The sequence below is a fragment of the Buteo buteo genome, chromosome 1 (assembly GCF_964188355.1).
Source record: "Buteo buteo chromosome 1, bButBut1.hap1.1, whole genome shotgun sequence".
NCBI classification, from domain to species: domain Eukaryota; kingdom Metazoa; phylum Chordata; class Aves; order Accipitriformes; family Accipitridae; genus Buteo; species Buteo buteo.
In genome coordinates this window covers 3,283,467-3,310,358 of record NC_134171.1, presented here as the reverse complement: position 1 = coordinate 3,310,358, position 26,892 = coordinate 3,283,467, and the positions used below count along the sequence as shown (strand labels likewise).

Sequence of the window (26,892 nt, the reverse complement as noted above, 5' to 3'; positions counted from 1 at the left end):
CCGCTGTGCCGAGCGGCGTACAACAGCAGTCTGGCCTTGTCCCGATCAAAGCATGTGCATGAATGCGACACTGTCCCAAGGGAGTAATTTAAGGTATTTTGTGAATACGCTCGCTGGTTTATCCTGAGCTGTGGTGTCTGGGGTGGCTTCTTCTTCCACCTCCCAAATACAACTGGGAAGAAAATATTGCAGGAAAACAAATAAAGGTTGCATCATGGATCTCTTCCTGCAGGCTCTTTGCGATGTTTGCAGGGAACATAGCTGGCCTGTGATTTAAACCCTACTTGGGATCTCAGAGATAGGATTTAACTCTTGCTTCTGCTCTGCTCCTCCTCTGCGACCATTTTGCAGGACATGCTTTTCCAGATCGGCATCTCATGTTCTGGGGGTTTTATTTAAGAAATACTGATCCTATGTCTTTGCTTCTGTTTCTTTTACCCTCATTTTTTTTTTGCTCATGATCCTATAGTTTCTTGCCTTCTCAATTTGACTCACTTTTTGTGGGCAGGCATTGACAGTGATGAGCAAGGAGGGCTGCTTAGCCCTGTCCCTCTCTGCTGGGTGGTTGTGCCTGGGTCTGCATGATATATAGGGGACAGCCTAGAGACCACTATATAGCACCTCTACCTACAGTTGGAGATGTGATCTCAAGCATCAGAAGATGGTTTGCTGGCTCCTCAGAGGTGCTAGGACAAGATTGAAGCATCACAGTGTGGGTGCTCCAGCACTGTAGGTCTGTGGAAGCAATGGGTTGAGTCCTTGTCCCTTCTCCAAGCAAATTGCAAGCGTGAAGACCCTGGGGCCGAGGCTCGAGCGGGAATGGAGCTGCAGGGGGGGTTGGCATTGCTCTCCAGGGCTGGCTGGGGAAGGAGGAACCGGCTGGGGACCCTCCAGCTTGTTTCCTGCCTGGGGTTTGCTGGGTGGGCCAGGCAGCACGCCGGTGGTTAGCAGCCGCGGTGGAAAAGCTCTAACTCATCCAGCCAGATGTGTCGAAAGAACAGCTGAAAAAAAAAAAAAAAAAAACCAACCAAAAAACAAAAAACCAACCTCCCAGGCTCCCTGCATCCTGCTGCCAGAGGCACCCCTGCGGAAACCCCTGCCCGTAAATCATGTCTCCTGCCAACCAGCGCTGCCACAGCAGCCCCTGCCCAGCTCAGCACCGGTTAGGCTGAGCTTAACTGCAGCCAAGGCGGGAGAAATGGTCCAACGATGCGTAGTGGGGGCATAGCGCTGCGGGCTTTGTCACCTTCCCCTCCTCCAGCCGGGATGGTGATGATGGTTATGGTCGGAGGTCTTAATGAGAAGCACGCTAGAGAGGCAAGGGCTGGCGGTGGTTGGGCTAAGACGCTCTGTGGTTGCTTTGCCTTCCTAGTCTTGCTTTTGGAAAGCCTCACGGGTAATGCTAAGGCTCAAACAGCTATCAAGCGTGCAGGAGGCAGAAATGTGTCCCAATAAATTCCTTGCTTTTTGCTGCTGGGCTGGGGGACATGTCGACACATGAGGACAGTAGATGGAAAGAACAAAGATGTACAAGACCAGGAGGGTTTCGTGTTTTTATTTGCCATACCAGGTCATTGCCTTCAAATCATTAGACAAAAATCGTATGTTTTGATTGGAATAACATTTCTAGACCTCACGGCCACAGAGGGACAAATGCAGAAATATAACCAGAGTGCCCCTTGGTAGCTCAGTAGTCAGAGATGGACAAATAAATCCCACCTAAGAAAATCTGCTGGCTGAAATTGCTGAGACACATGGAGCAGGAATCTGCCCTGGCAGGGAAATGGATGCACAGAAGGTGAAAAGAGAGGTCATGCCCTGCAGTCTCAGGGGGCTGAGGCATGTAGACACAGTGCTGTGGTCCATACAAATTGAGCGAGCTGATGGAAAATGAAAATACCCCCAGCTGGCATCACTAGCATCCACATTTATCTGGAAAAATGCCCTTCGGGGCCATTTGCCTATCTGGTTAGCGTTGCTTGGCTTCCAGCCCCATCTGGGTAATTTCCTTGCACCGACCACTGTTTCGCTGACCTCCAGGCCAAGTTACAAATAGCTTATTTTAAAAAAAAAAAATATCTGTTGTGGGTCCCAAAGGATGGGAATGTTTCAGATGTGGCTAATCTAAGTGTGTTTGCAAGCAAATTGCACGGTGCCTGCCCTTGAGAAGCGTCTGCAAGGGAGTGAACAATGAAGCGAGCCAAATTAGTTCATACTTGGTGGCCTTGTGGTGCAGAGCCTGCACAATGGGTTGTCTAACATCACCTCCTCTCTAAACTCAATATTTCCAGGGAGGAAAGAATGGGGGTTGGACTAGATGATCTTTGGAAGTCCCTTCCAACCCAAATTATTCTATGATTCTGTGAAAGAAGTCCCAGCAGGAGCCACTTCTTTGCGATGAGCCAGACAGATGATAAGTAGCTCAGTAGGCCTGAACCTCTCCAGCAAACCTCAGCCTGAAGGTGTTCAGAGCCCAGATGCAGCATGAAGCATTGCCCTCTTGTCCTATTTGAAAAGGAACTGGAAGCAAAACCGTGACGGTTTTACAAAAAAAGTGTCTATGGGATGTTACAAAGGCCACAGTTTTCACCTATTTTGACATAAGGTTCCTTATCCCGTTATACCAAACTCATGGACCTGTTTGTTTAGAAACTTCTCATATGGATCCTTATGTCTCAGGCAGAAAACTTTGTAGGTCCCCAGGTGATAGAGCAGGAACTTCTACTGGTGGCTGGTGGGCCACCATGGGCACATTCAATTGTGCAGAAGAACCCCTAAGATAGCCCACTCACAACTTTCTCAATCGCTATTTTCATCTGCAAGGTCGCAGTTTCACAGTGAACAACTCTTAGAGAAGACTAAGGTGCTTTGAATAGTGGTTACAGGTTTTATTCTAACCTCAGAGTATCTGAGATACATCATGCTCGCTTAGATCATGTATCTGTCTTCACTGTCAGACTGGAGAAATGTAACCTTACTCAATACTTTTATTACTATATCAGTAGTAGTAGTAGTAGTAGCAGCAGCAGCAGCAGCAGCAGCAGCAGCAGCAGCAGCAGCAGCAGCAGTATTTTGCAAGCAGAAATTGTAGAGCTCTGCCCTGTTAAATGATGGTGCTGGATGTTTTCGATGTTGATAACCATACCTTTCTTTTCCTATTGCAGATGAGACTCCAATTATAGCTGTGATGGTGGCCCTGTCTTCCCTTCTAGTCATAGTATTTATTATTATTGTGCTGTACATGTTAAGGTAAGAAATGCTTTAATGCTGACTTCCCCTATTTGACAGAAATTAATTACTGAATGAACAGGAATAAGCCTTTTGTGCTGTTCCCTAAGCTAAAGGCTGACACAGCCGATGTTTTGAAAAGAAACCTGTAAGGATAATGAAAATTATGTTTGGAGCTATCTAGTAAATGTTGCTTATTCCTTTCTCTATAAAGCTGATCCTCATGTGGGGTAATGCCTGTTCTGCTACTGAAAATGTCATATTTAGTAGGGTAGATTAAACCAAAGTCCTATCAGTGCAGTTAAAAAGCAGGTAAGGTTCCCTTGCAAGGCTCAGGGTGCTGGACTGAGTAATCCAGGGAAGCTGAACAGAGTGCTTGAGCCAGAAAGTACTTTGCATGTATAATGGAGTGTGTTATTCCTTGATTCCCATCCTGATATCAAATGTGATCCAAAATCCAGAGCCAAGCTCTGCCTTGGGTACCAGACCTGTACATCATACCTGTGCATCTTCCGCTGCGAGGTGGCATATGACCAGAGCTTGTTGGGAGTGTTAGGTGATGCTGTACCTGGAACTACAACATAACAAAGCCGCCTTGGGTCCATTTTTAAAAAATGCAAGCATCTGGGCTGCTCAAAATGTAGCATTCCCAGCTCCTGAGTGCGTATCTGCTCAGCTAGAAGAGGGTGTTTAGTCACCTGCAGTAAACATTTTAATTCATTCACCATTTTGGTGATTAAATAAGTAAAAAAAACCAACCAAACAAACAATTTCCTTAGCAGTGGAAAAATTCCCTTCGTATCCTGGCTCCAGGCCTGCCCTCGCAGCAGTGAACCTGATGAGGGTTTTGCCTCTGGAGTTCGGCAGCAGCAGAGTTTGAGTCCTCTCCACCTAGCTTCCAGCCCTTGAAAAAAGGGTTTCTGTTCACCACCGTCTGCCCAGTGACTCAGCAAAACCCTTAGCATCAGGCAAACGGAACATAAGCATCTGTTTCAAGTTAAAAGCACATGGAGAAGGGCTTTGCTGCAGGACAGATCAACCTGGGGTTTATGTTCTTTGCTGAATAAGCCCATGGAGCAGGAACTCCTTGGGGTGTCCTCCATAAAAAGCAGACATAAAGCTTCTCCTCCTGGCTTTCACCTTGCTCTGATCTCCTACAGCCTTTCCAGATGTGGTCAGTTAAAAGTTATGCCCGTAGGCAATATTTTAGAGGTCCCATAGCCTCTTGGACCCACCAGCTAATTCATCAAGCCATAAGAAAGTGTGGAACACCTTTCATGGCTGCGTCTGTCATCCAGAAGGTAACCCGGGCTTCTTGGTGGGTATCTATTGATGTTCTCCATTCCCTTGTCTTTGGTAGGTTCAAGAAATACAAGCAAGCAGGGAGTCACTCCAACTCCTTTCGATTGTCCAATGGCCGGACGGACGATGCAGGTGAGGCCCGCATCAGTGCGACACGGGGAGCAAAAATGCTGGAATAAGCTTTGTTCAGATCAAAAGGGGTCAATGCATACATTCTTCAGAATAACAATGGAGTATTTTAGTTTGGGGTTTTTTCCCTTACTTGGAATCAGCCAAAGTTAGCTAGTGAAATAACCAGTAATTCTCCTAAAAATTGTAAAAATTACAAAAATGTCATAAAACCCTTGAAGTGGCAAAAGCAGGGTTGGTTTATGCCCTCCAGGGCAGCTCTCTGGGCAGCACAGAGCTACCCAGGTTGGTCTGCTGACCATGCAGTGCCTTTCCCCTTCCAACACAGCAGTAAGACACATGCAACTTGACAGGCATGTAGACAACGTAATACCCAGTGGCATCTTTTGGAAAACACTTGCTGAATACTGGTTTGGGGAGGTGATTTGCTGGAAATGTGTAAAAAGGAAAATGAAGATTGTGTTCTGTTTGAGTGTGGTCTTGGAAGGGCTTATGAAGGCGGTCCTGAGTATGTATTTATATTATTCCTGGTGTGAATAATATAAATATTATACACCAGAATAAATAGAAATACACCAGAATAATACAACTATATACACCAGAAGACAGGCCTCTGTAAAAGCCTGGGAAAGCCCATGGATGCAGCACTGTCACAGCCTGAACCCAGTGCAATGGCAGCGCTTGGGGACTCGGCAGGCTTTGTTCTCCCGCCTCATATTTTTGTAGGAAAATATTTTTTAATTTACATTTTTATTTGTTTCTTGTTCTGAACTTTCTCTGTTTTCCATGATTTTGACAAACTTTTATAGAAAGAAAATGTATTTCCCAACTTTCATTCCAGCAACAAAATGTTTGCCCTCAAGTGGTTGATATTAAAATGGGCGATCACTTCCAACACCTAACTACTCATAGTTCCTCTTGAGTTTTCACAATATCTCTTTGACTCAAATAAGAATCTTTTTTGAAAAGACACATCTTTGGGAAATAATTAAATATCCTTCTACCCTTTCAAATTAGGATGACAGCTGATTAAAACTTAGATCTTCACACTGACTATAGGCACCACTAACATTTCTGAGAGAAAGCAGGGAATACATTGTTTTTCCTTTATAAAAACCTTTTTGGAGCTCTTAAAGATGCATAAATGTAATTTTAAAGTCTTGTGCAAGCCTGCCGTAATGTCTAAACTCTTCTGTCCCTGAACTTGTCTTGTTTTCTGGCTTTGAGCCAGAGCTGCCTGTTGAGGGTCTGAAGTTGGGCATCTCCATCCATATGTGGGCACCAAAGTAAGAGCTGAAGAGGAACCACCACCTCTTAAACTCAGTTCAGATCCTTTTTCTGAGCTCCTTCCACATAAACGAAACACCTTTGGAGCAAGCACTAACTGAAAATCAGCACCTTTTTTTTTCACGTTGGCAGCTGAGACCTTCCCTACCCATTTTACATTGCTGTAAACGAAGGTGTGAACTTCATAAACCATCATTTGTGTTGGTATAACCCTCGCGTGGCCTTTCTTGGCTTCACTAAGGAACCACAAGCAACAGCTACCTTTGCTGTGTTCACCTGGGAGTTATGTCACGGTGATGGTGCCGGACTTTCCATGTGAGTGAGGGTGAAGTCCAAATTCAAAGCAAGCTGGTCTTCATCCCCCAGTATAGATGACTTGGTCCTCATTGTCCTGTCCTGACTCTGATAGCGTAATGGTTGATCCCAGGGTGCCGGAAGAGTTTCACGTTATTATAGAGTCATAGAATCATTTAGGTTGGAAAAGACCCTTAAGATCATCAAGTCCAACTGTTAACCTAACACTGCCAAGTCCACCACTAAACCCTGTCCCTAAGCACCACACCTACACGTCTTTTAAATACCTCCAGGGATGGTGACTCCACCACTTCCCCGGGCAGCCTGTGCTGATGCTTGATGACCCTTTCGCTGAAGAAATTTTTCCTAATGTCCAATGTAAAACTTCCCTGGCACAACTTGAGGCCGTTCCCTCTTGTCTTGTTGCTAGTTACTTGGGAGAAGAGACTGATCCCCACCTTGCAACAACCTCCTTTTAGGTTGTTGGTCTCCCCTCAGCCTCCTTTTCTCCAGGCTAAACAACCCCAGTTCCCTCAGCCATTCCCCATAAGACTTGTGCTCCAGACCCTTCACCAGCTTCGTTGCTCTTCTCTGGACACACTCCAGCACCTCAATGTCTTTCCTGTAGTGAGGGGCCCAAAACTGAACACAGTATTCGAAGTGTGGCCTCACCAGTGCTGAATACAGAGGGATGATCCCTGCCCTAGTCCTGCTGGCCACGCTATTTCTGATACAAGCCAGGATGCTGTTGGCCTTCTGGGCCACCTGGGCACACTGCTGGCTCATATTCAGCTGGCTGTTGACCAACACCCCCACGTCCTTTTCCACGGGGCAGCTTTCCAGCCACTCTTCCCCAGGCCTATAGCATTGGCTCAGGTTGTTAGACTTGGTCCTCATTATCCTATCGTGCCTCTATGATAACGTAACACTCAACCACAGGGTGCTGAAAGAGTTTCATGTTATCACAGCATCCCCAAATTTTTGTGCACAGTCCATAGGAAGAGCAAAAGGCCAGGAAGTGTCAAGTTGGATGGGGCTTTGAGCAAACCTGATCTTCTGGAAGATGACCCTGCCTATGGCAGGGGCGTTGCATTAGATGATCTTTAAGGTCCCTTCCAACCCAAACCGTGCCATGATTCTATGAAAATTTGGGGATAGTGAGGATGCAAGGTGGCCCTAAAAGTGGATGTGTGTGAGGTCTCTGTGCCCACCTGGGCATGGGTGAGTGCTGGGCACAGGGAGCGGCTGGGTGGGCACCTCTGATGCATGGGTGTCATTGCAGAGCCTCAGAGCATGCCACTGCTTGCCCGCTCCCCCAGCACCAACCGTAAATACCCACCTCTGCCTGTTGATAAGCTGGAAGAGGAGATCAACCGCCGGATGGCAGATGACAACAAGCTCTTTCGGGAGGAGTTCAATGTGAGTGTCTTCACTTCTTGCCCTTAAATCCTGCAGGCTGCTCTCGGCATTGGGCTTACAATGCACAGCAGGTAAAAACCTGGCCTCACTTCGTAGGGCTGGGACAAAACAGCTGGTACATCAGAGAGGAGCTGCAGTGTGCAGTGGTACCTAGCTTGGGGACGGCACATCATGCCAGGGGGTAGCTGAGTCAATAAAATAATGGTACCAGTGCCAGATGCTGTGCTTCAGAAGAGCTTATCTGGGAGCTTCACAGAGGCAGTGGTGGTCTGCCTGGTCCTCAGGTTTCTCAAAGGGCTGCAAGGTGGGAGGACTGATTCTTGTCCTAAATCTGCTGTGGTGGTGGGCAAGCCACTGCCCCTCACATTCACTACAGAAAGCAGAAGTTTTCTAGCAAGTGGTGCTATGGCGTTATGTTTTTCTGGGTTCAGAAGGTATCCTGGACATTTTGGGGTGTTCCAGAGCTTCCCTGCTTGCTGGTTTCCTCCCAAGCGCTGCCTCCCTCCTCCCGATCCTCATGGCTACAAGGGAAGCACTACCAACATGAGTGGTGTGTGAAGGTGTGCCGTGTCCTTGTCTTAAATCCACAAGCAGCCAAAATGAGCTCTGACAGAGAAACAGAAATGACCCCATCTATTTCAATGAGCTGTTAACCCTGAAACAGAATGATGGCCATTTATAGGACAACAGTTGACCTTCAGCAGTGAGTAGTAATTCAGGTATTGTGCTTATCCCATGATGCCAGAGCATCTCTTCTGAGATGGCTACAACCTTTTCTTGATGTTGCTGAGCTCTGCAACTTCTTGTGACGATAAACCTGTTTCACCTAAGCAATACAAAAATAGGCAGAGCAGTACTGAGGTAGGGGACAAAGTTAAATAACAGGCTGGAGTATCACAGCATGTAATGTAGGAGCTGCTGAACTACCTGGATTCTCCACCAGCCTAATTAGTGAAAGAAAACCCATTGTTCGTCTGGTCGTCTGCACTGCAAAGGTGCCATTTGCAAATACATAAAGCCTTAGGTCCAAGGCGTGATATGGCAATATGAGGACAATGAGAAGATTAAAAAAAAAGCCACTCGACTTTCTCCAGCTGTTGCACAACTTGATACCCTTCCTGGCTGCGCTTCGATGAAACTAAATAGGTGCAATGAATGCCCGCGGAAGGGGATTTTTCAGGTTATAAATACTCAATTGCCCTGAAGACTTCCGTTGCCAAAGCACGTCTGTCCTGTCAGATGGAGGAAGGGATGGTGAATATCTCCAATACGTTTTCATCCTCTTCGCTATTCAAAGAGGATGTGGAATAACGGTGCTGGGGAAGCACCTCCTCTGCTCGAGTGTGAAACCCAGCTGCTGTTACCGGGACAGCATCGCCTGTGACCCCAGCACTCCCCAACCCAAAGGTCCCCGGCACTGCTGGATGAAGAATAACTCCCTGCATGGGTGCTCCTTCCCATCGCTGGGTGCGCTCTGGCAATGGGGGCTTTATTCGGGTCACCATTAGCATGACTGTTAACGGAGGAAATCTCAGCAGGAACCTCCGTGGGAAGAAATGAGCTCCTTGATCCCTGGGCTGGTGGGTTTGATGTCGGAGGCTTTGCTGCCACCTCGTGTTCATGGGTTGTGAGATTCCAGATACACGTTTCGGAAGGGATTTGCTCTCTCCCGTCCAGGCCAGGCTATTTAAATGGTCACCTTGAGCTCGGTGGGAAGGAGGAACTGGTGCTGGGATGGAATTGAGGGGTGTGGGTGGTGGGAACATGTCCAAAGGGGCAGGATGCTCGGATGCAGCATGCACCGACACACCGGTTGTTTTGTAGTTACAGCCATGCTGTGAGTAAGAACATCATGGAAAACCCCCTTTTCTGCCATTGCAGGCTCTCCCAGCATGTCCTATACAGGCCACGTGCGAAGCTGCTTCCAAGGAGGAGAATAAGGAGAAGAACAGATACGTGAACATTTTGCCCTGTAGGTATCGGAGCTGGTTGGGCAGGGGGAGACACGGCCAGTGCTCCTGCCAGGGCTCCCCATTCCTGTTTTTGGGATGGGCAAGGACATGATTGAGGTCATTTCACCTCCCACATGGGTGGCTGCATCTGCTTTAGCTTTAGATACCTTGAGGAGGAGCTCCCTGGAGCCATCAGTGGCTGGGAAGCTGTGGAAAGTGAAAAATGGATGGGAAATGCCAAGACAGCCGGCTCTTTGCCAGGTGGTGTGGGGCAGCAGGCTGGCTCAGGGGCTTCCTCAAACGTGTGCGCTCTGCAGAAGAAAAACTTCCTTGGGCGAGGTCTAGCACCTCTCCGGGCTTAAGCGAGAAGAATTTGGGGCCATAAAGGTGTTTGTGTGTGCAGGGGAGTCAGCAAGCCCGGGCTTCACTCCAACACCCAGCTTTCTCGGTACGCCAGATTTCAGCTACGTGGAGGGAGTTGGTTTTAATGCAGAGTCTTAATTTTCCTCCAGATGATCATTCCAGGGTTCACCTGACTCCTGTTGAAGGGGTTCCTGACTCCGACTATATCAACGCCTCCTTCATTAATGTGAGTTTTGTAATTTGAAGGGGAAATCCCCACCAGCTGTGCCCTGGCCAGCGGTGCCTGGTCCCACCAGGAGTGTGGAGCTTTTATGGCGTGTGACTCGTGCCTGGGAGAGGATGGTTAAGAGACTACCTCCTGTGTTAACATCTCCCCACGTCCTCCAGAGCAATAAATGATGCTGCTTTTTGAACTTGTAACCTTTGTGTGGCCATGGTAGAGCTCACTGTGCTCTGCTCAATGTCATGAGCCCAGACAAAAGTGGTTGGAATAAGAGGCTGAGAGCTGGGACTCATAAATTCTGGCTGTATCTCTGCCCTTGCTCAGCTGTTTTGCCATGGTCACATCTCTTCCCACCTCTCTTTTCCACACTTACACTCCTTAGGGTGCTGCAAAGCCAAGCCATTCCTGCAGGATTTGGGGATTTCTGATGAATGGCTGTTGAGTGGTGTGGCTGGTTAATCATCGGTACTTCCCAGCTTGCAGGACTGGATGTGGGAAGGAGATGAAAAAGAAATCAAGCAACCCAACTGAAATAGAAGCAACATTGCCCTGCTCTGCTTCTGGGTGGAGATGGGTCCTATATGATTATCGCCATATAGCTCAAATAAATTGGAAGGGTAATATGAAGAAGTAGACTTTGAGAGGGATAGAGGCAGGTGAAGAAAAGCAAGACCCAAAAGAGCTTTTTACTTTCTTTGCCAATAAATAATATCCATTAAGAAATACACAAAATCAATCCCCATGAGTTCAACAGCCCCATCTCCCAAAGATTAATGCTGATTTTCATGTGATGCTCTGGATGCAGGGTCTGATCCCAGCAGAAGGGCTGTGAGTTACCAGTTCATTAGCGCCCTGTGTCAACAAGTGGGGTCATTCCCACATTACATGAGCGTGGGGAGTGTTGCTCTGGGGCAAGAACTCTTTGCACAAGGATTTTCCATTATTTCTGCCCTGCTGTCAGTGCTGTTTCTCCCCTTGGAGGCTGCAGCCCCTTTGCTGCACAGCGGGCATTGAGCAACAGAGCAGGTGATGGCTCTGTTTATTCGTGATGCAGATGCATTTCATGACTCTTGTGTTAGAAAAAAAATTCAGCTTTCATTTGTCTTCCTTTTTCTCCTTTACTCTATAGGGGTACCAAGAGAAAAACAAGTTCATTGCTGCACAAGGTAAATGCTCGGTTATTCCTGTAGCTCTGTCTGGTTGCAGCTGGGCTGGGGTCCTTCTGCTCTGTGAATCTGTGCCAGTCTAACCACAGCACAGCGCCTTGTCGAGCTCTCCTGGTCAAAAGGAGGCTTAGTTGGTCCACAGTTTTTTCCAAAAATAGTTTTACTGGTCAAAGATCGGTGCCGGATGTGTTGGGGGAAGAAGAGAAGCCCTACTTGTGCAATAACGATTGCTGGAGGGTGTCAAAGCCTTTCTTCCCTGAGCCTTGTCCTTCCACCCTGGCCCACAGCTGCAGGTGGTCATGATCTCTGGAAATACTGCCAGTGAGCTGCTTAATTAAATTCCCCTAATCTTTTATTACAGAGAGCACCATGCTGATCTGTTTTCATTTCTCCTCCTTTTTAAGCCTCAGCAGACAAGAACATGGGCTTGTGCCTTTGAAGAGAAATTTCCCTGTGGTCTTCAGAGGGGAGGCAGGACTATCAGCTATTGAGAGCAAAAAGCATCACGAGTCTTCCCAAGCTCAGCTGCCCCCAGACAGTGCATCACCAGCTTGCATGCACCATCCGTAGCCGTCCAGCTCTCTTGCTTTCCTTGTACCGGTCCAGACACGTCCCTAAAACCAAGATGCCTACTCGCAGGGAGGTTCATGTCAGCAAAAGGGGGTTACCTGCCCATGGGAGGTGTTTCGCATTTCCACTCTTGACTTGCAAGTGGCTTAGGACATTGCCTGCCAGTTTGCCTGGCTCTTGCTGAGGAAGGAAGGCTGGATCAGGTCCATCAGCGGTACCAGGCTGGGGTAAAGCTTTGGCTCTGCTATTCTCTTGGCTCGCCCTTAGCCTCAGGCTTGGCAGGGGAGGTCTAGGCTGAGTCAGCTCCTTGTCTGGCAGGCAGCAGGTAACTATTCTTGTGCTATATTGAAATGGGATCCCGTGGTTAAAACACAAGGCTCGGGGACAGGACTTCTGCAAGCTACTTGCAATGGCCACAATTTCCCTGAGTGACCTTGGGCAAGTCGCTTTCATGCTCCATTTGTCCAATTTCCCCTTCTTGGGCTAAAAATTGAATTCTTCATCATAAAACATATCAAAAAAACCCAGCTCATGTGTGATAGGATTGTTCCTTGGGTTAGCCAACATTCCTGGACACCAAAACACCTCCTGTGCTGACATCTATTGGCAAAAAATGTGTTGCATCATCCACGATGTGTGACTTCACACACTGGGTTTTGGTCTCAGTGCTTGAGGGGTTGATCCCAAAGACCACATTTCTTTTTACCTTCCCCTTAGGACCAAAGGAAGAAACCGTGAACGATTTTTGGAGGATGATTTGGGAGCAAAACACAGCGACAATTGTCATGGTGACCAACCTGAAAGAGAGGAAAGAGGTAGGTGCCAGAAGGCTTCATGGGCTGGTATCTAACCCAACTTTCTCTGAATCTGTCACATCTCATGCCCATGGGCATGTCTTGGAGCTGGTCCCAGGCTTCTGAGGGACCAGAGCTCACCTGCGCCTGTTTTCTCTCCCTGCAGTGTAAGTGTGCTCAGTACTGGCCGGATCAGGGCTGCTGGACATACGGGAACATCCGAGTGTCCGTGGAGGATGTGACCGTCCTGGTGGATTACACTGTGCGGAAGTTCTGCATCCAGCAGGTGCCGGGGCTCGCATCTCCATCCCATCCCATCCCATCCCATCCCTCCCCTCTCTGCGCTGGGCATCCGACAGGTGCTGGCATGGTCCTCGACTCCTCTGAGGTGCTGTGAGAGCAGAGCTGGGATGAAATGACCCCAGCATCCATTTTTAACCAGAGCTATTAAGATTTTACTCACTTTAAACACCTGGGAGCCTTTCCCAGCAGGTACCAGCATGGCTGTACTGAGAGCAGGGAAGGTGATAGATATGAAGGCTGAAATTCAGTCCTCTAACACTCCAGCACTTGCTGTTACCAGTATCAGTTCCTGCTGTCACCCACAGACACTTAACGCCTGCAAATAATCACATTTATCCCATGAGCTGAGACAAAATCCAGCGCCATATGCGTTGCTTTTGATTGCTTTCCCATCTGTCGCTACGTTTTCTCATCCTCCAAGGAGGCTCTGGATGCTTTAGTCGCTCTGTTTGTTTTCCTGCTGCTCTCGGAGGCCGGCAAGGAAGAGCTGGCAATTGAAAATCTGTCTGGACCCTAAGTGGGGTTCTCCTGAGCCTCGCCCTTCACTCCAATACCCTGGACAAGGGTGGTTTCCTCCCCTGCCTTTAATTGAGGATGCTGTGAGCAGAGGTGTGGGAAAAGATGGAGCAGCAGCTTCTGTTTGAGCTGGCTGGGAATGAAATACAGCAGCTTCTGCCAGATTGGAGCCACAGCCGAGGCCAGGCTGGCATTTCTCATCCCTAGGATGTGGGATGTGACGCTGGGCAAGTAAAATGTCATGCTTTTAGAGACTAATTTGGCCCCGGAGCCTGGGCCTGTGCCCTTTTGGCTTCTGGATGCCAGCTCAGTCTTGGGGCTGTAGCTCCTTCTCTGCCCTTGCTTTTAGGGAAAGAAGGCAAATCTGAGTATTTATCATTAACCTGAATACACGTTTCCCCTTCAGGTCGGCGACGTCACGAACAAGAAGCCTCAGCGCCTGGTGACTCAGTTCCACTTCACCAGCTGGCCTGACTTTGGGGTCCCCTTCACCCCCATCGGGATGCTGAAGTTCTTGAAGAAGGTGAAGACTTGTAATCCCCAATACGCAGGGGCAATAGTAGTGCACTGCAGGTACGTCCTGGTCACGGCTGACCTCTGCCTCTCCTGGGTCACTTGGAAAGCGTCTCTTATTTAAATACTAAAAGGATTTTTTTTCAGTTAGGCCTTTTTTTGTTGTTTTTGTTTAACTTTCCCATGTTAAATAGGAATGTTCCACATGGGAATGTTAAAAAAAAATGCATCTGAATTGAAGGAACTTCTTGGAATCAGCAATGTGATGGTTTTACAACTCAAGTTGAGTGGTTGCTTGGGTTAGCTGGATGCCGAGTGAGCCAACCTTAACACCACTGCTGGGCATTGGTGGCGTCTCCCTTGGCATCTCCCCACTGCCCTGGGCACAAGAGGCCAATATCCCTTGTTGCGAGAAGGCAGTACTCAACTGACAGCATGCCTGGGAATGGGGACCACAGTGATTCACCTCATGTGGAGTGGTTTCAGGCACAGCAGCAAGCCTGGGGGAGCCACAGAAGCTGTCCATATTTCAATAAGGGAAGGCCTCATGGTTAAAGGCAGAGATGATGCTCACATTTGCAGTCTCCCAAGTCAACCTTTCCAGCTTTCTTCTCAGGAGGCAGCTGATAAAAGAGCTTTGTCTTTCCATAATGTCTGCTGGCCTCTTCTTTCTTCTTCTTAATGGTTAAGATACCAGCATAGAAACAAGGCTTCCCCTCAGGCTCACCTTCAAGTGATGGAGGGTGACTGGAAGGAGCAGCAGGCAGCTGGTAGGATCAGGCAGCCCATGAGACTCTGGAAGCCGTAACTGGCTCAGGTTTCGCTTTGGCTCACCCTGCTTGGTGCCTTCATGCACTCCAGTTGCGATGGTTGCTGGAGATGCTGTGCACATCTCTCTGCAAAACCCAGGCGACAGTGAACACCAGGCTGAGGACCTCTCTCATCTCCAAAACAGATTTTGCTATTTACTCACTGCTGGGAAGCGTCTGGCTCGCTCCCGGCCACTCTACAAAGGACCCCAACACTGCTGCACTGACTGCTTGTCCCTTCTGCTCTTTCAGTGCTGGCGTAGGACGCACGGGCACTTTTATCGTCATCGATGCCATGCTGGACATGATGCACGCAGAGAGGAAGGTGGACGTATACGGCTTCGTGAGCCGGATCCGGGCTCAGCGCTGCCAGATGGTACAGACAGATGTAAGTGTTCTGCTGCAGTTTCCTTTGGACTTTGTTCATTGGAGTTAGATTTCCTTCGTGCAGTCAGTCCCTGGCCTGCAGTGAAACCTACGTGAGGGCTGAGCATGATCCCTCGTTTTGGAAGGATGCTGCATCAAGTGAGCCTTTCACTGGGTCCTGCTCTTTTTACTCCCCTTCATAGAATCATAGAATCGTTTAGGTTGGAAAAGACCCTTAAGATCATCAAGTCCAACCATTAACCTAACACTGCCAAGCCCACCACTAAACCCCGTCCCTAAGCACCACATCTACCCGTCTTTTAAATACCTCCAGGGATGGGGACTCCACCACTTCCCTGGGCAGCCTGTGCTGATGCTTGATGACCCTTTCGCTGAAAAAATTTTTCCTAATGTCCAATGTAAACCTTCCCTGGCACAACTTGAGGCCATTTCCTCTTGTCTTATTGCTAGTTACTTGGGAGAAGAGACTGACCCCCACCTTGCTACAACCTCCTTTCAGGTAGTTGTAGAGAGCGATAAGGTCTCCCCTCAGCCTCCTTTTTTCCAGACTTGGAGAAAGTTTTGTATCATGTCAGCTTTGTGTGGTGTAGCAAATAAGGTCCCAGTCCCTGTACAGCCGCAGAAAGTTTGTTACCCACTTTTCTGGGGTCTCAGAGAGGTGCCATGTGCCTAGCGAGCACGGGTGGGCAGTGGGGTGGTGGGTTTGCAGCCAGCGTGTGCATAGGAACCGGGATGCAGAGTCTGATGGCTTCTCCCTGCAACCCTTGCAGATGCAGTATGTGTTTATATACCAAGCACTTCTGGAGCACTATCTCTACGGTGACACAGAGCTGGAGGTGACCTCGTTAGAGATCCACCTTCAGAAGATCTACAACAAAGTGCCAGGGACCAGCAGCAACGGGCTGGAAGAGGAGTTCAAGGTGAGCATCATTCTTGTCCTGGTGGATCCGCTCAGATGGTGTTGGGCTGCAGGGACCACCGTGTGCTTGCCTGGCACTGGGTGGCTCTGAAAGCTGTCCCTGCTTTCATTTCTTCCTCTGCAGAAGCTCACTTCAATCAAAATTCAGAATGACAAGATGAGAACGGGCAACTTGCCGGCAAACATGAAGAAGAACAGGGTGCTTCAGATAATTCCATGTAAGACTTGATGATCTGCCTGGGGAAAGCACGGCCAGTGGGTGTGGGGACTGGGTGGTTTTGGGGACAGCAGTCAGGCTGGAGAAGTGGGCCACCAGGAACCTCATGAAGTTCAACAAGAAGTGCAAAGTCCTGCCCCTGGGGAGGAACAACCCCAGGCACCAGTATGTGCTGGGGGCCACCCAGCTGGAAAACAGCTTGGCAGGAAGGGCCCTGGGGGTCCTGGTGGACACCAAACTGAACGTGAGCCAGAAACGTGCCCTTGCCGCAAAGGCGGCCAGTGGTGTCCTGGGCTGCGTTAGACAAAATATTGCCAGCAGGTCGAGGGAGGTGATCCTGGTGCTCTACGCAGCACTGGTGAGGCCACACCTGGAGCACTGTGTGCAACGCTGGGCTCCCCAGTACGAGAGAGATGTGGGCATACTGGAGAGAGTCCAGCGAAGGGACTGGAGCATCTCTGCTGGGAGGAAAGGCTGAGAGAGCTGGGACTGTTCAGCCTGGAGAAGAGAAGGTTCAGGGGGGTCTCACTAATGTCTAAAAATACCTGAAGGGAGGATGCAAAGAAGACAGCAGGCTCTTTCCAGTGGTGCCCAGTGATGGGACGAAGGGCAATGGGCACACACTGAACCTCAGGAAACAGATTTTGAGTGTGAGCGTGACTGAGCACTGGCACAGGTTGTCCAGGCAGGTTGTGGAGTCTCCATCCTTGGAGATATTAAAAATCTGTCTGGACATGGTTCTGGGCAACCAGCTCTAGGTGGCCCTGCTGGAGTAGGGAGGTTGGACCAGATGACTTCCAGAGGTCCCATCCAACCTCAACCACCTTGTGATTCTGTGAGTGCTCAGGAGCTATCGCGACAGAGGCATTTGTACCCACAGCAGTGGAGTCACAGGCCGGCTGAGGTTAGAAGGGACCTCTGGAGATCATCTGGTCCAACCCCCTGGTCAAGCCAGGATAGCATGAAGGAACAGGGCAGAGTCAAGGGCAGGTGGGTTTTCATGGGCAAATATAACACTGCCCCCCAGGGCTTTCTTGCTTTCTTTCTGCCCTGTCCCCGCCATGACTTTCTTCTCAGCAGGTTTATGCTGCTGAGGCTTTCTGCCTTGAGGGAGAAGGGGGTCCCTGTGTAGGGGGTCCCTGTGTTGAGCAGGTCCTGCTCCTGGAGTCCTCAGCATCCACTTCTCCTTCCCTAAACCAGGGCATGGCAGAAGGCAGAATTGAGCATCCTTGTCCCAGTCGGGTGCTGTAAACACAGGGCTCCCCTTCCCATATCTCTGTCCTCTCACCTAGAGCTTGGTGACTTCCCAGCTGAAGGCCATGCATGGTTATCAAGGAGCCATGCTTTGAAGGTGTTCCCAAGAACTCAGATCATTTCACTTCTGTTTCAGATGAGTTCAACCGAGTAATCATTCCAGTGAAGAGAGGTGAAGAGAACACAGACTATGTAAACGCTTCCTTCATTGACGTGAGTCGTCTTTAATCTTCTTTCCATTTTCTCCCAATGGAAACTCTTTACCTCACACTGCTTCCTATGGAAAGGATTTGTCCCAAAACACTCCTTCTCTGGGTTTCGTAAGGCTCTTTCCACTTGACTTTGCTTTGTGTCACTGGATGGTGCTGGTTTCTTTCTCCAAGAAACCCCTCTATATATAGTTTCCTTGTGACCCACGGATGGTGGGAGAGGAGAGCTGGAGCCTGAGCAGAGCCTCCGAATCCTGGTCTCATTTCTGCAACTTGGGGCTCTGATGATGGCTTTGGAGAAGCGGATGCACATAGCTGTGGAAATGATTGCTATATGGCACTGTTCATTTGGTCAGAAAACATCCACTCGATTAGGTAATGGAGCAATACACAGATCCCAAAACCCTTGAGAAAAACCAGGTCAATCCCATTATACCTGTCTGGGTGACGGGAAGAGGCGAGGCAGAGAGGTTAAGTGCTTTCCTCACTCTGAGGAGGAGGTAAGTGATTGCACATCCTTTTCTCGTGAGTAATCCTGTTGACTTCAGGGAGACATCTCGTATGAGTATTTATCTTCATGCAGTGATGCCAGCACTGGCTAAGTGACAGAGCCCTGCTCTTTTCTAGCCCAATCTCTATTTTCATCTCCTAATGGCAGGGGGCGGTTTTCCCCCAAAGGACAATTACTGCCATGGGTTGAACCAGTAAAACCAGCATATTCCCAGTTATAACGTGCCAAATTAATTGCTCCCTGAAATCTCCTTTGCTGGGTCCCCATGGGTTGCTCTGGCTGCGTGAGCATCCGACACAACGCAGCTGGGAGCAGCCGCCTTGTTCTGCATTGAGATCAGAAAGCTTAAATGTCATGTAAGCAATTTTTGTTGAGGATTCAATTTCCTGCCTCTGCTGAACTTTGCTTAAATGACAGGCTCCAAATGACGAAGCGTCTTTAGTCACAGTCTGCAGCGAGGGCACAGGGAAACGTCGGAGGGGTTTTGGAAACAGAAGCACTTTGTGGTTGTGGAAGAGCCAGTCAATCAGACTTACTACTGGTTTTCATAGATCATAGATAGTGGAGTGGTTTGGGTTGGAAGGGACCTTAAAGATCACCTAGTTCCATCTAGTTTTGCTTACTTCTTCCAGAAATCCCCAGTAAAAATCATACCTGAAGTACCTGAAGCTTAGGCAAGGCTCTGCTACAGCACTCAGACTTTGCAACATCGCTTAGGACTGCTTGAAACCCAAATCTTTCTTCACCAAATGGATAAGGCAACGCATGTGTAGAGGATATGATCCTCCTCCTGCTGCGTTTCTTTAAAAACAAAGGTCTTACCACAGTAAAGCGCTTGCTGATGGCACCTCGGCTGCCAAGCAGCGGTGTAACACCCGTGCGTGGGGATGTAGCCCAGTGTGAGAGCAGGTTTCTCTGCCCAGGCTGTGGTCTTTCATATGGACAGTCATGACGCTCCCAAAATTTAACTGAGCTTGGTAACCCGGCTGTGTGCAAGAGTGTTCCACTGCTGCCAGCATCCAGGCGCTGCCGATTCACCGCTAACCCTGTTTTCAAATCGCAGGGTTATCGCCAGAAGGACTCCTATATTGCCAGCCAAGGACCACTGCAGCACACGATAGAGGACTTCTGGAGGATGATCTGGGAGTGGAAATCCTGCTCCATAGTGATGCTAACAGAGCTGGAGGAGAGAGGCCAGGTAAGCACTCAGGGATAGCTGCATTTAAGCACCAGCAAAATAAATCCATGCGACCCTTAAAATCTCCCGATGGCCCTGGCACTGCCAGCGCTACATGCGTTGGGTGGTATTTCACCCTTTCTCTGGCAGGAAATATGTTTCGGCCTCTACTTCTAATGCAAAGAATCCAGTTGGGTTTAGACCCAGGGTGGGGAGATGTTCAATAAACCAACTCTGGACCCTCAGTTCTCAAAGCAGCTTTGGGTGCAGTGGGCAGCTCCTCTCCGTAACAAGCCCGTGGGATCCCACCCGGTTTTGGGCAGCTGCCAGCCGCAGGAGAAGACTTCTTCTATTCAAGCCCATGGGAAAAATATGGGGTCTTCACCCTGTCTCCTCCTGTAATGCTTTCTCAGGAGAAGTGTGCCCAGTACTGGCCGTCTGACGGCTCCGTGTCCTATGGAGACATCACTGTGGAGCTGAAAAAAGAGGAGGAGTGCGAGAGCTATACGGTGCGGGACCTGCTGGTAACGAACACCAGGGTAAGAGTCTGGCCGCCTCCCTGCGGGGAGCTCTGGGTGCTCTTGGGTTTGGCTGTCATTAACCCTCACTAATGTTTACGGTGCTTTGCAATTCCTCTTGCAAGTGCTGAACCTTCCCTCTGGCATCTTCAGCTCCGTCGTCTCCCCATCATCCCAAAGTAGCGTCCATCCCCTGCAATTCCACTTTGTTCCCTGCGCTTACCTCCCACCCCTGAGGGTTCCTGTCCTGCTGATCGCTTCTCATGCAGCCCCTCTGCCTTGCTGCCACCCAGCAACCCTCGTACTCCTTCTGCCTTGTCCTTGTGCCCACCACGCGGCCTCCCTCCTCCTTCCCTACATCCTGCCCTCCTCCGTGTCACGGGAATGCCTCCCCTCCACAAGCAGACAGCTTTCCTAAGCCGCTGGTTTTCCCAAAGCCCTGAGCTGGTGGGTTTCTTGGTATGGGTCTCCCACCAACTTACTGACCTCGAGCTGTGCTTTTCCACCAGGAAAACAAGAGCCGACAGATTCGGCAGTTTCATTTCCACGGCTGGCCAGAAGTTGGGATCCCCGGGGATGGGAAGGGAATGATCAACATCATCGCGGCTGTGCAGAAGCAGCAACAGCAGTCTGGCAACCACCCGATCACTGTGCACTGCAGGTAATGCCCGGGTGGAGCAGGGGTGGGCCACCCCTCCAAGGGGACTTGCTCTACAAGGCGCTTGGGAGATGGTCAAAGGTCCCTCAGAAGACTTGGGCTGAGCAGGAGCAACCCGGACAGACGTGGTATGGGGTTTTCCTGCTCGCCTAAGCAAAGAGGCTTCAGTCTTGTAGTGCATGTCCTAGCGAAACTGGGTGAGGCTGGGACAGGACTGGTGGCTCCTCCAGTTCTCCGGTGGTTCCCCTATGGATTGTCCCCGGAGCAAAACCAAGACGGTCAGGACAGACGGTTTCCTTTACCTTCTGGTTTCTTTTTGCCAGTGCTGGAGCAGGAAGAACAGGCACCTTCTGTGCGCTGAGCACTGTCCTGGAAAGGGTGAAGGCAGAAGGGATTCTCGACGTCTTTCAGACAGTGAAGAGTTTAAGACTACAGAGGCCACATATGGTGCAGACACTGGTAAGCACAGCTAAGCCTACCCCACGCTCCTCCTGCCACCCCAGACCTCAGCAAGAATGGGCTGAGGACTCAATGTTGAGCAAAAACTTCCTTGATTGAAGGTTTTCTCTCTCCGTGATAGAGTAAGGGATGGAGGTGGGTCAGGATGTATCTCCCCTTCCTCTTGTTAAGTCATCTGGAAGAGTGGAGCATGGCTGGCTGAAGGCATCGAGCCCCTTTTGAACACTGACACAAGCTGTAGGAGCCTCCTTGGAGACATCCTCAGCCACAGCCCATGTATTTATGGGCTCCAGGAACCTGGAAACCTGTCCCAGAGCAGCTGTGGCATGGGCTTGGGCATGCAGCGTGGCAGGGAGGGGAGGAGCAGGCAGGACTAGATGAGGTCTCGCAAGAGGGGTTTGCAAGGATGCGCAGGGATTTACAAAAAAAGTCTTTTGGGGTCAAAATAGGACCTCAGAGAGCAAGGGGGAAGCAGAGTTTCTTCTGCTGATGGCACCCCAGCAAGGAGGGGGGGGCAGCCTGGTTTTTGGGGGCACAAAGGAGATGGGACCTGCTCACGGGTGAGAATCCAGTTCCTGCCCTTGGTCTGGGCTGAGGACACCTGACCATGCCTGGTCCCAGCTTGCCGCAGACCACGAAGCATCAAATTATGTCTCGTGTGTGGATTTTCTTGGTCTAACACTGTGTTCTCCCCAAATCCCGCAGGAACAGTACGAATTCTGCTACAAGGTGGTGCAGGAATATATCGACGCCTTCTCAGACTACGCCAACTTCAAGTGAAGAAAAAAAAATCCATGTCCCGAAACAAACGACAGAAGAGTTGCCTTCTTTAATATTTTGTAATATTCTGTTTGTTAATATACCCCCCCAAAAAATATGTGTATATATCTTAACTGTTTTAGAGGTTGGTACCATAAGCTTCATATTAGCTGGAGATTTTATATGTAGCAAAGTGTTAGTGCAGATACTGTTGGCTCCTTTTTTTCCAATGTTTTATTGGGGAATTAAATAGCGTGATGTTTGGATTAATATTGTCATACCATCTCTCTTCTGGAGAGTTGATACAGGCTGTTATTTTGTTTGTAAATCCTTTTTTTTTTTTTTCTTGAGGGAGTAAAGCCTTTTTAAAAAAAAAAAAAAAAAAGAAGAAAAAGATATCCTGGATCTCATCTGAAAAAAAAACCCACAACCCCACAAGCACAAGCTTTTCCCAACCTGCAGGGAAATGGTTTCACATTTTTCTGCTGGTCAGCTCTTTAAAAAAAAAAAGGAGAAAAAAAAAAAGCTTATTCTGTGTGTGTGTATATATATATAAATACCCCAATTTTTGTATCAAAAGCAAAAAAGTTTCCTCCTTCAGGGTCAGGCCACCACGTGCTGCTGGTTTGGAAACTCTGACCATCGCAGCGACCGTTGGAATTTCAACCCAAAAAACAAACCCCAGAAAAACAAAAGGATTTTTGCTCCCTGAAGGAAACGTCCATGTGTTTGGTGCCGGATTTTAGACCTGCCGCAGGGATCGGGGTCAGAGCGGGACCCGTGCATCCCCGAGCCGAGGATGCTTGCAGTGGCCCTGCCGTCCCCGCTGGTCCCTTCCAGGAGGATCGGTACCGGTGGGCTCCCAGCAGCGAGGGATGCTGCTGCGTGGGGTCTGGGGGCTCTGGCTGGAGAAGAAAGCGGCTCCACGTGGTCCGAGCTCCATGTTCTCACCCATTGTGTCTCTTCCCAAGTGCCACCCAGACCCTTCCCTCTTCTTGCTCTATAACAGCAGCGAAAGAGAAATTTTTGAGCAGTCTCGAATTGACGACGTGCTGCAGGTTTTTGCCTCCATCCTTGGACCAGGGGACCTCCATCCCTAGGTGCCAGAGGAGATTTCAGATTATTTCTCCTAGCGTCTCAAGAGATCATAGAATCACAGAATGGTTTGGGTTGGAAGGGACCTTAAAGATCACCTAGTTCCAACCCCCCTGCCATGGGCAGGGACACCTTCCACTAGACCAGGTTGCTCCAAGCCCCATCCAACCTGGCCATGAACACTGCCAGGGAGGTAGAATCCACAACTTCTCTGGGCAACCTCTTCCACTGTCTCACCACCCTCACCATAAAGAATTTCTTCCTCGTGTCCAATCTCAACCTACCCTCTTGTGGTTTAAGACCTCAAGAAGGTCTCCAAATGGTCACTGGTAAAGCACTCGCAGGTTTTAAAGCTGAGGGAGACCTTTCTCCAGCCTGGGGGATGTTCTTGCCACCCTCCAGACAAGTTTAGAGGTGCTTCCTTTTTTTTTTACGCTGGAGCTTCCATCCTGGAGATGAATTTGATTTATCAAAGGAGACAAAAAATAACTGCCAATTTTTATCATTCCCCTCCCAGAAGAAGAAATGTGTAAGGAAACCCTAACGCTGGTGGTGGGCCAGGGCACAAGAAGAGTCCAAAGGGTCAAGAAAAGTCCTAAGGGTAGAGAGAAGTCCTGAGGACCCAGGGGTGCAGCGCTTCAATATTAAAAAAAAAATAGGTTAATATGCTTGATTTTAATAGGTTTTTTGTTATAAAGAGGCATCTGGTGAGATGCCTTCCCTGGTCCTCCTGCAGTCGGGGGCACCATGCCCTGGTTAACTGGGGGAGCTCCAGTCCCCCTGGAGGCACTGGGAGAACTGGGTTCGGAGTGGAGATTTCACCCCAAGGATTTGGCTGGGCACCCCGGGCGGTGGTTGGGGGGGGCGGGGGTGGCAGGGCTGGGGGACGGTGACATCGCTGCCCAGCCAAGGGAAGACTTGGGGGACTTGGGGTTGAAATCTAGGAAATCATGGGAAAAGGCATGCCATGAGTCGGGGTATCCCAGTTTTCCAGCTTAGCTTTTCCATCCAGGCAGGATTTCCTGGGATTGGGGCGGGGGGTGGCGGATATGGACACGGACCACCCCAAGTGCCTCTGCCCACTGGGCGCTGGCTGCTCCCCGATGATATTAATGAGGTTTTTGCCCCTTTTTTCTTCCTTCCCACAATCGCTGCGGGGACGGAGGAATTTTGGGGTCTGGGGAGCTGCCCCGACCTCTCACCATGGTGTCTGCTGTGGCCCAATCCTGCCGCATCCGACTGCAAATAGCAGAGGCACGAGCAGCTGCTGGAGATAATCTGGGGCCAGATCCTGCCTAAATCCCTTTCCTGGGCTCCGTCGCATCCCCCGGAGCTGGGGGCTTTGGATTGCGCGGCCGTTGCCAGCATCCAGCTCCAATTCGGAGGCGATAAACCTGAAATGGGGGAAGAAACGGTGAAATTTGGGGCTGGGGCTGGGGCTGGGTGGGGAAACTGAGGCACAGAGAATTTGCTCCCCTCCCGGCCCCCCCTTCACCAAGAGCATCCCCCCGGGGGCTGCAAAGCGGCTCCTGGGCATCTTGTCCATGGGGCTGGGGACCCTCGGGGCTGGATCCAGATCCAAGCCATCAGGAGCTGCATCGAGAAATGAGCCCATTCCCAGGGGGTCCCCGGACCCTCCACCCTCCCCAGCCCTGGGTGATGAGCCAGAGCAGGGTCACCAGGGCAGACACACCCCCCCCCAAAAAAAAAAAGACAAAAAAAGGGTGTCAGGGTGCTGTCCTGCATTGCCAAGGGGATTTAGGGGGAAGGAGGCGCCGGCACAGGGAGGCCGACGCCATCGGCGTGGTCACGGTCCCCCGTGGGAGCGGTGGCCGACGTCACCGTGGCGAACCCTACAAATAGCGGTGCCCAGCGCGGTCCGGCCACCGCTCCAGCCGGCCACCGCCGCCACCGTCACCCGCCCGGCCAGGTGAGGCTGCCCCGACTGCGGGGTGCTGGGTGGGGGGGTGCTGGGGGCACGCGGGGACCCTGGGGTGGGTGAGTGGGTCCTGTTCGCCCCGAATCGGGGGGGTCTGTCTGTGGTGGACCCAAACCCCAGGCAGCACCCATGGGTGCTCAGCCCCTCTGGCATCTCCATCCCCAACCCACCCTAAAGAGCACCCATGGGTGGTCAAACCCACTGCATCTCCATCCTTAGCCCACCCCAGGCAGCACCTGTGGGTGCGCAGCCCCTCCAACATCCCCAAGCCCACCCCAAAGAGCACCTGTGGGTGCTCATCCCCTCCAACTTCTCCATCCCCAACCCACCCCAAAGACCACCCATGGGTGCTCATCCCCTCCAACATCCCCAAACCAGCACCCGTGGGTGCTCATCCCCTCCAACATCTCCAAGCCCAACCCACCCCAAAGACCACCCATGGGTGCTCATCCCCTCCAACATCCCCAAACCAGCACCCGTGGGTGCTCATCCCCTCCAACATCTCCAAGCCCAACCCACCCCAAAGACCACCCATGGGTGCTCATCCCCTCCAACATCCCCAAACCCACCCCAAAGACCACCCATGGGTGCTCATCCCCTCCAACATCCCCAAACCCACCCCAAAGACCACCCGTGGGTGCTCATCCCCTCCAACATCCCCAAACCAGCACCCGTGGGTGCTCATCCCCTCCAACTTCTCCATCCCCAACCCACCCCAAAGACCACCCATGGGTGCTCATCCCCTCCAACATCCCCAAACCCACCCCAAAGACCACCCGTGGGTGCTCATCCCCTCCAACATCCCCAAACCCACCCCAAAGACCACCCGTGGGTGCTCATCCCCTCCAACATCTCCACCCCCAAACCCACCCCAGCAGCCCCCCCAGGGCACCCACTGTGTTGGGTGCCGGTGGGACAAGGACCCCTTTGTCCTCACCCCCCCCCCAGCCATGGCACCCCCTGGGTCCCTGCTGCTGCTGGCCCTGCTGCTGCTGGCCTCCGCCGTCCCCCGCTGCCCCGGCCAGCACTGGTCCCACGGCTGGTACCCGGGGGGCAAACGGGACCTCGCCCCCCCCCGGGCCCTGCAGGTAAGGGCCCTGTGCCCCCCCTAGGGCGATGATTTCCCCCCCCAGGGCGATGATCCCCCCCCCAGGGCGATGCCCACCCACGTCGTGTCCCCTTGCCCTGGGGTTACCATCCTGCCCCAGGGTTTATCCCCCCCCCAGGGTGACACCCCAAACCCCCAGTTTGTAGCCCCCCCCCCCGGGGTAAAAGCCCCCCGCTCCTGGCGTTATAACCCCCCCCCGAATTATCCCCCCCCCGGGTTATAATCCCCCCAGATTATCCCTCTCCCTGGATTATCCCTCCCCCAAGATTACCCCCCCCGTGACTATCTCCCCACAGAGTCCCCCCCCCCCAATTACACCCCCCCATCACCCCCCCACAACCATCTCCCCCACCGAACTACCCCCCCTCAGATTCCCCCCCCACCCGCGTTACACTTCCCCAAATTCTCATCTCTGGATTATCCCCCCCCCCAATTTACCCCCCTCGATTCCCCCCCCCCAAATTATCCACCCCCCTCATTAACCACCTCCATCCTGGGGGTTTTATATCCCCCCCCGGGTGGGTTTTTACCCCCCCCCCCCCCAGGTCTCGGTCCCGTTCTTTCGCTGCCGCCCCCCCCCGTGCCCCCCTGGGCGGGAGGAGCCGTTGCTGGTGAGTGGAGTGGGGGGGGGGGACACGGACACGGACACGGACACGGGGGGCACACGGCCGGTACCCCCACCGACCCCAGCCCCGCTCCTCACAGGGGGCTGCGCTGCGCCGCCGCTGAGCGGCACCCACCGACAGACCCCCCCGGGACCGACTGACAGACCCCCCCGGGACCGACTGACAGACCCCCCCGGGACCGACTGACA

General features: G+C 51.1%; 2 protein-coding genes across 8 annotated transcripts in view; both read left to right on the top strand.

The window, feature by feature from the left end:
- PTPRA (protein tyrosine phosphatase receptor type A) overlaps positions 1–22,330 on the top strand; it is a 129,505-nt gene extending 107,175 nt beyond the window's left edge. For all 7 annotated transcript variants that reach the window (XM_075045840.1, XM_075046106.1, XM_075046012.1 and 4 more), the window contains 18 exons: positions 3,165–3,249; positions 4,589–4,662; positions 7,523–7,659; positions 9,541–9,631; positions 10,124–10,200; positions 11,327–11,363; positions 12,651–12,748; positions 12,894–13,013; positions 13,953–14,119; positions 15,121–15,256; positions 16,026–16,175; positions 16,299–16,392; positions 17,782–17,858; positions 19,429–19,563; positions 19,956–20,081; positions 20,570–20,721; positions 21,042–21,177; positions 21,883–22,330. In XM_075045840.1, the coding sequence (XP_074901941.1) occupies positions 3,165–3,249; positions 4,589–4,662; positions 7,523–7,659; positions 9,541–9,631; positions 10,124–10,200; positions 11,327–11,363; positions 12,651–12,748; positions 12,894–13,013; positions 13,953–14,119; positions 15,121–15,256; positions 16,026–16,175; positions 16,299–16,392; positions 17,782–17,858; positions 19,429–19,563; positions 19,956–20,081; positions 20,570–20,721; positions 21,042–21,177; positions 21,883–21,957 (1,967 nt within the window). In that variant the 3' untranslated portion in view covers positions 21,958–22,330. The remainder of the gene's footprint in view (positions 1–3,164; positions 3,250–4,588; positions 4,663–7,522; positions 7,660–9,540; positions 9,632–10,123; positions 10,201–11,326; positions 11,364–12,650; positions 12,749–12,893; positions 13,014–13,952; positions 14,120–15,120; positions 15,257–16,025; positions 16,176–16,298; positions 16,393–17,781; positions 17,859–19,428; positions 19,564–19,955; positions 20,082–20,569; positions 20,722–21,041; positions 21,178–21,882) is intronic.
- Positions 22,331–24,931: 2,601 nt separating this feature from the next.
- Positions 24,932–26,892, top strand: LOC142039208 (progonadoliberin-2). Its single transcript, XM_075045672.1, has 4 exons — positions 24,932–24,961; positions 25,919–26,058; positions 26,624–26,689; positions 26,784–26,892. Exons 2-4 carry the CDS (start codon positions 25,921–25,923, stop codon positions 26,805–26,807), a joined length of 228 nt encoding a protein of 75 aa, XP_074901773.1. The 5' UTR covers positions 24,932–24,961; positions 25,919–25,920; the 3' UTR covers positions 26,808–26,892.